General features: G+C 24.9%; 1 protein-coding gene across 2 annotated transcripts in view; it reads right to left on the bottom strand.

Moving 5' to 3' along the window:
• Positions 1-2,791: 2,791 nt before the first annotated feature.
• The window catches only part of LOC129962569 (polynucleotide 5'-hydroxyl-kinase nol9-like), a 51,097-nt gene continuing 43,019 nt past the window's right edge, over positions 2,792-10,869 (bottom strand). For both annotated transcript variants that reach the window (XM_056076336.1, XM_056076335.1), the window contains exons 11-14: positions 10,517-10,631; positions 10,353-10,425; positions 9,475-9,608; positions 2,792-3,098 (exon numbers count right to left, since the gene is read on the bottom strand). In XM_056076336.1, the coding sequence (XP_055932311.1) occupies positions 2,982-3,098; positions 9,475-9,608; positions 10,353-10,425; positions 10,517-10,631 (439 nt within the window). In that variant the 3' untranslated portion in view covers positions 2,792-2,981. The remainder of the gene's footprint in view (positions 3,099-9,474; positions 9,609-10,352; positions 10,426-10,516; positions 10,632-10,869) is intronic.

Here is a 10,869-nt window from a genome sequence, read left to right as displayed (position 1 = left end):
ACACCAAATTTTAAATAAATGAATGAATGTTTCTATTTTCCACGATCAACTAAGACTTATTTATGAAGTTTTGAATGTTAAAAATTTAGAAAAACTCAACATTTTCATAATCTTAGGCCAATTGATCTTGAGAAACCTGCGCGCTGATTGGCGTATTTTCTTTGAAACGATCGATGGAAAATCTAAAATTATCCTTTTTTTTTTTTTATTGAATAGTGATATTCAAATTTTCATAAATCAGCCAGTTTAAGTGATTGATTTAGTTGATTGGAAATTAACTCTTTTTATTTAAAATATTAGTGTTTCAAAAACATTTTGTTATTCGTGATTTCTACAGCAGAAGCTTTATGTAAAATCAAAAATTCGTTATTTATTAGAGCATTTATTGAATCAAGTTACATAAAATATAATCATTTTCCATTTAGACCATTTTAGCAGATCTGTGTCTCACTAAAGGTTGAAAAATTAGCTGTGTGGCCCTGATTTGAATGGATATCCTGTTCATATTAAACAAAACTTGCCTTAAAATAAAACTGATTTATTGGATTAATAATATAGAGAGTGTAAAAGATCATAAAATAATTTTTCTTGAATTTATTTTTTAGAAAAAATAATATTTCATATTTGTTTCATTTCCTACAGACCCGTGCCGAAAATTATATTTTTGCAGATTTCATTTCCAAAAAGATTTAATTTATTTTTAATTAGAGCTTTAATCAATGTGATGGCAACACTTTGAAAAAAGCTAATTTTTTCCCATGAATGCGAAACATGATCGTGCGCCTTAAATTTTATTTTTATTTTGTACGAAAAAAATTGTTGAAAAATATAGTTAAAATATTTATTTAAAAATTCATTAAAAATAGAAATTTAATTTTAAGGTTAAAACATTCGTATCATTTAAAAGATAAATTTTTGATCTTTAACTTCATGTAAAAATATTTTTTGTGCGATAAAATTTTCGGAAGTTATAGCAGAAACACGCCAAATTTTCGCTTAATAATAAATAAAATTAATAAATAAATAAAATTCTAATTAAAAATTCGAAAAAATAACCCCCAGGTGCACACACATTGAGCTTTATTATAAGTATAGAAGATTGAATAATACTTAAGAAAGAATAATCCTTGTTCTTCTTTCAATTACTTCCCGCGACCTCGCGCGAACGGGACGTCGAATTTCAAGATGAAAGATACGGCAGCTGAAAAAGTATAAAATTAGCCAAGAAAAATTGATCTAATCCAGCTGAAGAAATTTTACATTTCAAGGTAGCAACTTCTATGATAGAGAGAATTTTTAAGATTGCTTCCTCCGTTTACTTTTGCAAAATATTTTAGTTTAGTTCGGAGGCGAATAAAAAAAAAGCATGCAGCACATTAACTTTTTTACTGACTGGCTCAAGGGGAGGGGGAGTCCTTTTATTTTCAAAAAATTAAAATTTTAGAAAATGTTTTCTTTCCACCAAATGTGTGAGCAAATTTTACTAGAAATTATAAAAGTGCACTACAGATAGTGTGCACTTTTATAATTTCTACAGGTTCTTACTTCATCATACATTATTAAGCATCACAAAAACACATGCCAACAGAAAGATAAAACATCAGGGGATAAATATTTCCCTAGCATAATAAAAACAAGATAAAAGTGTAATAATAATAAAAATTGCTTAATGAATATTACTAAATCCGAATTAGACGAATGCAATGGCAAAAATGAAAATGATGCTGTGAAAAGACATAATGAAAACTATGATTATGGCTGCATGATGCTCGGAATCACCACGAGTAGAGATGTTTAAAATCATATTTTGCAATCTAATAATTAGTTTTGGTTTAGTTTCATGATTTCACAATTATTCCCAACTTATGAATTAATAGATGACAAATTGTCTGATATAATCCTTTGTAGCCAAGGTTTTTTTTCCGCTTGAATTGACACAACAAAGTAAGTGGTGATCAGGAGTCACTTCTTCAGTACAAAGAGGTTATTTAAGTGATGAAGAACACAAGGAAATTATTCCAGATTTATTGAAGATGTAATGAATTTGAGCTTATTTTGTTTTTTGGAACAAGTTACAAAGCCCTCAATTTGTTTTATAATTCTGTAAATGTTCACAATCAAAGATTTTTTTTTAATGTATGTCTACTTGTATGCACATAAATCACAAATATAAGAAATGTATAACTGGTATTCAAGTTACATAATAAAGATTCGATTTTTCTCATTGTAATAACAATACAATACAATTTTCTATATTATGTAGATAAGTATTACTTTAAAATCTTTAAATTCTTTCCTTTTATATAAATTTGCTTCAGTAAAATTAAATTTGTAACAATCAAGGTTGTTGATTAAAAATTCAAGTATGTGCAATTTTGTTATACAGTGTTTCCTATTAGTCTCTTGTATGACATATAAATGATGCTTTACTATATGTAAAATCACATGGATAGAATGTGCAAGTTTATAACTATAATGTTTTGCATTTAAATATCCTTTGTTCATATTTAATAAAATTTTGTAGTTCATTCTGTTAAACTTTACAGAGGGGAGAAATTTACAGTAACAAACTATTGACAAAATATATTTTAAAAACTATTCTGTGGGCACAATTATATAATTCAAAATGCAACTTTTGCATTAATATTTGTAAAAATTGTACAATCAATGATATTAAAAAATTATGAAAAATTAAATTATGAAGAATATTTTTTACATATTAAAGCAGACAAATCACAGAAGGCTAAAATAGTTAAAATTTATTTTAAAGCATAAAAATAAAACAACTTCATTAAAGTGAATAAGAGTTTTAATGAAACAATTCATACAAAACAAATGCTAGAAAAACAATCTTATATATAATTTAAAAAAAACGATGACAATCAAATTTAAGCACACAATGGATATTTTAATAGAAAAGATGAATGAAAAATCTTCAATGATTCCACATCAGTAAAATACAGCTTCAATTTCTAAAAATCTTATTTTTTGACAGGAGTCACTGCATTTCGAAAGGCTCTTTTAGGAATAACCTTAAGTCCCAGAATTTTAGCATTTTTTGAGCTATAAGTGAATGGCAATGCCACATTCTTTATATCCTGAAAAGAAAATTTATTAAATTACTTTACATTAAGGAATAATGTATTATTCAAATCTCATGGGGATTTAAAAAAAAGAATACATTAAGCACCTTTACTGTCATTGTGAAAATCTTTACCACAAAAATTCTTTTAAATTATTCTTAGTAAATGTACATCCAGATTAAATTATTTTTTCGTTGTTGAAAAATATCTTTAATTACCAAATGGAATTATAGCAATAAAATAATAATTTCATTTCTAAATTTAAAACAAGATTTCACATGAATGATGGTCCTTTACAGTTTCTTTTTGTTTAATAAACATGATTCTCATGTTTTTATAACTATATTTAAGTATAATATAGCTTTTGAAGCTTTTTTTCTATTTTTTAAAGAATGTAAAAATTAAAGTTTTTAAACTGCTAAAATTTAAAACTAACCCTAAAAATACAATTATGTCAATGCTGTTTTTTATTCAATGGCAGCACAGTATCACAGAAATTTTGATTTTATCAGCAAACATGTAAAGAAACATTTCGAACAAAATTTTTTTGTTGCTGCTCAGATAAATTGGGTAATAGAAATTTTGAAACTAAATGTTATAGATAAATAATTTCTTTAATTTGCATAAGCAAAAATTAAAGCTAAATTTCAATTCAAATGTCCCACTGAAAACCAACAATTAAGTAGAATAATTATTTTGCATAAATAAAGTAATAAGTAAAAAATGGCCAAATGAAAAAAGAGAGAGAGAGAGAGAGAGAACTGAGCGATGCATATTTTTCTATTATACAATTAGCTCAATTACTCAAGATAAATTTATACTTTTTACAGATATAACTTTTAAATGAATGATTTATCTCACTGCATAGTAGCATTACAAAAATTACTCATATGCCATTTAACAATACTATTTACTTTATGCTGAGCTAAAATGTTTGACTTTTCATTACAGCAAATGAAAATTAGTTAATTCCTTCAAAATAAGTCATTCAAATGTTTTTATGTAAATTCACTCGTTGAGGAATTTTTTTAAAAATAAAGTTTTTAATCTATTTTGAGTAGCTTTATTTTAAGCTACCCAAAATAGAGAACACAATTTTTTTCCCACTATATCAATGTCAAATAATTTTCTAAACTAAAAAAGGTTCTGCAAAAATAGAAGCAGACCTTGGAGTTTGTATGAAATCTGCATCTTGAAATACCAGATTTTATATGAAAGGAAGCAAAGAAAAATCAATAGATAAGTAAATTCCCCTTTAAAAATGATATTTATAAATGAAATAAAAAGAAATATATGCAATATTTCATTTATTCCATATACATATATTCTAATGATTTGGTAAACTCTTTATTTGTATTAAGCTTATTAAGGATTCTAAATCTAAATTGTATTTTCCCTCATCAAAGTTTTGTGAATATTTTCTGAAAAGACTTTCCTTTTATTATCATTACATGTTTTATTTGCAATTAAATTATAAGTATTCAATACAAAATATGTAATTGACCCTTTCATTCAAAGTTTTAAATCACTATTTAAATTCAACACATACAATTTAATACAGACACTTTTAAAATCAAACTAATTATTATATATATTTAATGCTTTATTAGTGGAATGTAATTCAGCACAATTCAATAATAATTGAATTGTGTAGATGTGAACACAATTGTGTGGAAATCAATACTCAGTTGGAATGTTAATAAGTCAATCATATTTTAATTCACTTTAAATATTCTGCATTATTTATATGCTAAAAATGGCATGCAATTCTTTTTAAACATAGGGAGGGAGTTTACAAGAATCTAAATGGAATTCCAATTTAATGTTAAAAATAAAAAGCAATTCAAGGATAATTTTCAATGCTTCCTGTATGATCTAATGCCATCGTTTTCTTCAGAAAATAAAATTTTAAAATTAAACCATTATTTCAATGTCTTAAAAAGATATAACATGCTTATGAAAAATTTACCCAAATCTTTTCTCTCTGAAGTTTCTCTCAGCGTTAATTATTAATGGACATATGCATATTTTTATATTAAATCTTTTGAAGGCAGTAGTTCAAAATTTGGCTAAGTTAAATAAAAATTTTAATATCAAGAACATTTAAGGTTTTTTTTTTTTTATTTTTTTTTATTTACACACTGCTTAACAAGTAAAATTGAATAAGAATCAGCTACTTAAAGTTTAATTAAGTTGAATTCTAAATTAGTATATAAGTAAACTACAACCACAAATTGCTTTATATTACATGATAGTGAAGTTACATATGCAGATACTGTTCCGAAAATCTACTTCTTGGTTGCATATAATGATTTTTAAGAGATGCCATTATGAATTTTTCTGGTTGTAAAGTTCCCATTAAATCATGATAATACAGAATCTCAAAATATTCCCTAATGTTAGATCTTTACATTATTATTATTTTTTGCAAGTCAAAGGAATTACAAATCTGTTTTCTTCAATAGCACTCAATCTGTCCTCAGTGCATTGCAACTAACTATGGAGCTATTATGATCTACAGTTTCAGTTTTGGACAGTCCAAAGTTTCCAAATCTCTTTCCACTAAGTTTCTTGTATGTTGATCTGATATATGGTAAATTTAACATTATAGGTCATCTTTCAATGGCAGAATGTTCAGATGTTGTCATCCCTACCTGAATTTGATTTAAATCTACAAAATCAAAGGTCTCTCATTTTGCCAAAAAAGGAACACTATTATAAATAAATTAAATTACAGCTAACATAAGTAACATCTATGATGGTGCTACTTAAATCTGGAAAATAATTCCTTGTGTTTTCTCTGTATATATAAATGATATAAGAGGAAATAATATACATACATGATATACGATAATATATGTGAACAGCACTTGCATGTAATAGAATAATAATAATAGTCCCTCTAAATTTTATCAGAGGAAAATGAAGAGAAGTAAGCAATGTTACTTAAAATAAAAGCGTATTAACTGATTCCCAATTGATGTAAGTAATTTGGAACTTGAATTAAGAATAACGTCTCTCCACCAAAGTTGAATCTTTGGACTCCAAATATGGTTATTTCACCAAATGTGGTAATTTGTAAAGCAATCTTAAATTTTTTTATTGCAATTTTTGTGAGTATCCCAAATAACGAACATCTGGGTATTAATAGATTATTAGCACTATTCTGGTATGATTGGTAAGAAACTGATTTTATTTTGAAATCATACCCAATTTTCCTTCCATTTTTAGTATAAATTTTTAAACATTTACATATTTTTAGAATTATATAATTTTTATATCTAATTTTTACATATTTAACCCTCTGCTACCAGAAGATTTCAATTCTAATTGGTGCATATATTCAAGATAAAAGGAAAAGTAAAAATAGCACTCATGTGCCATTTATAAAGCAATATGATTTTAAGGTGTGGAAAAATCAAGGAAAGGATGCAACCATTAAATATTATTCAAAATAATAGCATATTAAAAGAAGGTTTATATTTACATACAAGAGGGGAAAAAAAAACTATTTTTATTCATTATCTAGGATATAGCAAGATAAAATTTATATATTAAGGGGAAATATATTATTTCTCATACTCTTTAATTGTAAATCACACAAAATTAAGAACTCAGGCGAAATAAAATCCCAAAATATTTTTGTTATCATGACAGAAATTATTTAATGGTCACGTAACAGAAAACATTACTAAGCAAGGTTTTTATCATTATTATTATTTATTCATTTTTGCTGATTCAAGAATTTGGGCATCAATTTCTGCAGATTTTTCAGCCATCAGTTTCATTGAACTAATAGACCTAATTCGTAACAAATAAGGTGCGACATTTTTGTAGAACCCAACATATATTTTTAAATTATTTCACTTTCAGTGGACATATGTGAAAATATTTCCGATATATCATTGAATGCATTAAAGGGAGAATGTGATGCAACAAGTCTTACTGCCCACAAAAATTCAGCTTTAGATTATTGTTCTTGAAATAAAAAGTTTGAAATCAGTTCATTTTAGGACAATAAATTTGATGTTTTCAGATTTGATGTAATTTTTTCCTATATTTCTTATAGATACTAAATATAACATCAATGATGATTCTTTTGATCAGGCAGGCAGTCTTGTATGTTTTTTTTTCTTTTGACATTGACATGACTAGTAAGTGCCTGTTTTCCCATATTACTTAGGCTTATTATCTTTTTACAAAGTGAGCAGTACACAACAAATGGATTTTGATGAACTTATTCACCAAAATCACGATTCCCCCCCACCCAAATCATATTAAATATGAATTTTGCAAAGCTCATTACCTTAAAAAAATTCTCCAATCTACTTTGAATAAGCTGACAGTCTCTCAAATAATAAACAAACCATTCAATAAACAAGTAGAATAGACTAAACACCATCACACTACTTCCGCAGATTGAACGTTCATGCCTGAGAAATGTATCGTATCATGCACATAGTTACAGAAGTTTCAGACATGTTCATTATTTGCAATTTGAGAATTTCATGGAAATCTTTTTTCATACTTGACAAGAAATCATGAACTTTATTCTTAAATCATACCTAATTTTAATTCCATTTTTACAATTATATAATTTTTATCTGATGTTTACATATTTAACTCTCTGCTATCAAAAAATTTTAAGTCTAATAATTAAGATTTAGTTTTTATTAAATGATGATAAACAATTCATAGTTTTTCTAGTATCAAATAATTATCAACTAATCAGTTAAAGTTTCTTATTATTAGTAGACAACATGAATGTATGGCAAAATAGTGAATCAAGCAAGGTGTTAAATAACTTCTTGGTATTTTTATATAATTTAAGTTCTAACAACATTGCTCACCACAAATTTTCTGATTTTATTGTCTTTATCTTTCTTTCTTTAATAAAGTGCCTTCATTTTTAATCATTTATTTCAATTTTCATCATCATTAATTTTTTAAGTGATTTAAGTTTAAGACATTGTCATAAACCTGTAAAATCGCAATTTTTTAAAACTTTATTTTATGTTTTTTTTGGTTTTGATTTTGCTAATATTCATCATGCTGAAACAATGCCATACAAATTCTGCAAGTAGAATATATTTAGCCACTATTATTAAAATTTTTATAAGTAAAATTTTGAATATTGAATTATGACATTCATTTTTAAACTAAAATAATTTTTATTCAGAAAAAATGTCTTATTTAAATTTATTGAATTCAAATCTCATTAAGATATTCAAAATTTGCCACTTCTGGAAATGAAATATGTTAAAGCAAGAAAGTAAAGAGAAGTTAAAAAAAATTGAAGAAGCGTTTAACTGATTTTTTTCAAAATTCAAATGCAAAAAAAAAAAAAAAAAAAAAAAAAAAAAAAAAAATTAAAACTGAATAAAATTAGAAATTATTTTATTATAAAACATTATTTGTTTTCCTGAATATAATTTTTTAAAAGAAAGATCAATTTACACCCAAGCACAAAAATACAAATAAAAAAAATAATCATACTAAAATTAGTCTAGATTCATTTTTCCCTCATCAGAGAAAGCAATCCTTAAATGTTCCTTTTTAAAAACTTTTTTAACCATCTCTTGATAATGCTTTTTATAAATAATGTAAAATTGTGAAGCCTTTTACATTCTCCATATTTTAACATCCATTGTTAAAGATTTAATCCTAACATTATTCTTCTAATAAGTTTCCATTTATAGAAATTATTAGAACTGAACTTTTTTTCCCATATAATTTTGAGTTGCATCAGTTTCATTTCTTCTCCTGCTCAAAATGAATAAAATATGATACAGCAATCTGTTACTTCCCATATGATATTTGCTTATACAGATAATATCAGTATTTTTGGTGGTAATTTTGAAATCTAGATGTTTGTTGGATTTTCATTCATCATATGAAAAATTTAAAATCATATATTCAATTCAAAATCACCATATTTATTTCAGATGATAAACTAAACACAAAACAAGTTAGAAAATAAATAGTGCAAAATAATTATTTTGTTTCAATGTAAAATTACAAAAACTAAAATCATTAGTATATTCAAATCAAAAATACTTTAAATATAAATTTTTTTAAAGTATATTATATTTCTTTTTAATAATACTGCTTTTTTAGATTTTATGTAGAAATACATCAATATAAAAAATTTTTATTTATAAGAAACAACAAATTGAAACTTTTAAACAGAATTATTATTAGCTACATTTTTAAGCTTTATTCTTTGTTAAATATTTGTTTATTGTTAAAAAGTTTATTAGACTGAAAATAGCATGCAATTTACCATCGTTAGATCATTAAATTTTGCAATTTAATTAACATCACACATTTAAATTAACAAAAATCAATTCTATAAATACAAAAAAAAAAAGATATAAAACAGAGTATTAACCTGTTTAAGAATCAACTCCTCAGGAATCATGACATCTCCTTTGATAAGAGCATTCACATTCTTTAACTCATGAAGTGGCAAAGGAGTGACAACATAAAATAAACGATTTGTCTCATCTGAGGCTATCACTAAACCTTTAACAAAACAAAAATTTATAATAATATTGCACATAAAAATATATATAATAAAAAATCATTTAAAAATTAGAAAAAATTACTTAACAAATTCATTATATCAATAATTTAAATAACATGGGTTTTACTTCATAATTCTATAAGAAATAGAGCGTAATTAGTTTTAAGGCTTTTATACAAATTTGTAAGTCCATGAATTTTTAATTAACATGCTATCTATAATTTGAAATTAATTTAAATAAATTGAATCAAAACTGAAAAAAGTACTTTTTTTTAATCCTGAACTATTTTTATTAAATAAAACAAAAATTTGTGCCCTCCGTGAATGTTCAACCCCTCTTATAAAAACATCTAAGTCCTATCAGTCTTTTGTGATCATGAATCAATAGTATTTAAGGTTCTTAATTTGAAAACAGTAATTCTGTACAAAGTGAAAGTTCTTAAAGTGAAAAAAAGTTCTTAAAAAGTGAAAAAAACAATAAAAATTTCTAAAAAAAATTTAATGTCAGTCGTGGATTATATTTTTTGACTGTAAGTTTCACAGTACAACTATTACATACAAAATAGATGTACACTATATTTTTCTTTTAAGCAATTTAATGAAATTTTTATCTTTAAATTATTAATAAAAATATTGCCCCTGATTTATTAAAATTATTTTCATGTTATTTACATCAACAGAGAAACTAGCACACTTTATTTTACTTTCAGAATAGAAAATGATTTTTAAAAATAAAATCTTACCAAAACCTAAGCACTGACAAACAGGTTCATCAGACAATGTCATAGGAAGTTCAGGATTCTCACTTTTCAAAATCTATAGAAAAATGCTCTCAATAAAGTACATGTGTTAAAAATTTTCCTAAAGTTAACATAATCATGGTATAATGTTGTGACAAGAAACTTACAAATGATGGATCTGCACGGCACAAAGCTACAATACTGCAATGTATTGCTTCGACTAATCTGTTGGGAGGAACTTTCTTCCACATCACATACAAAGCAATTTTATCCCAACTAACACTGTTGGGGAAAAAGAAAAAAAAAAAAAAAGAAAAAAGAAAAAAAAAAAAGAGGAGATTGATCAGCATAATAATTTACGAGAAAAAAAACTATTTTATAACAAGGAATTTCACTCAGAAAATCATATGAGAACTCTGTGCAGAAATATATATATATATATATATATATATATATATATATATATATATATATATATATATATATATATATATATATATATAAATACCAGGTTTACAAA

Source organism: Argiope bruennichi, chromosome 3, assembly GCF_947563725.1.
Source record: "Argiope bruennichi chromosome 3, qqArgBrue1.1, whole genome shotgun sequence".
Classification (NCBI taxonomy): Eukaryota; Metazoa; Arthropoda; class Arachnida; order Araneae; family Araneidae; genus Argiope; species Argiope bruennichi.
The sequence above is the reverse complement of the archived record's forward strand: the minus strand, read 5'-3'. Positions and strand labels throughout refer to the sequence as shown.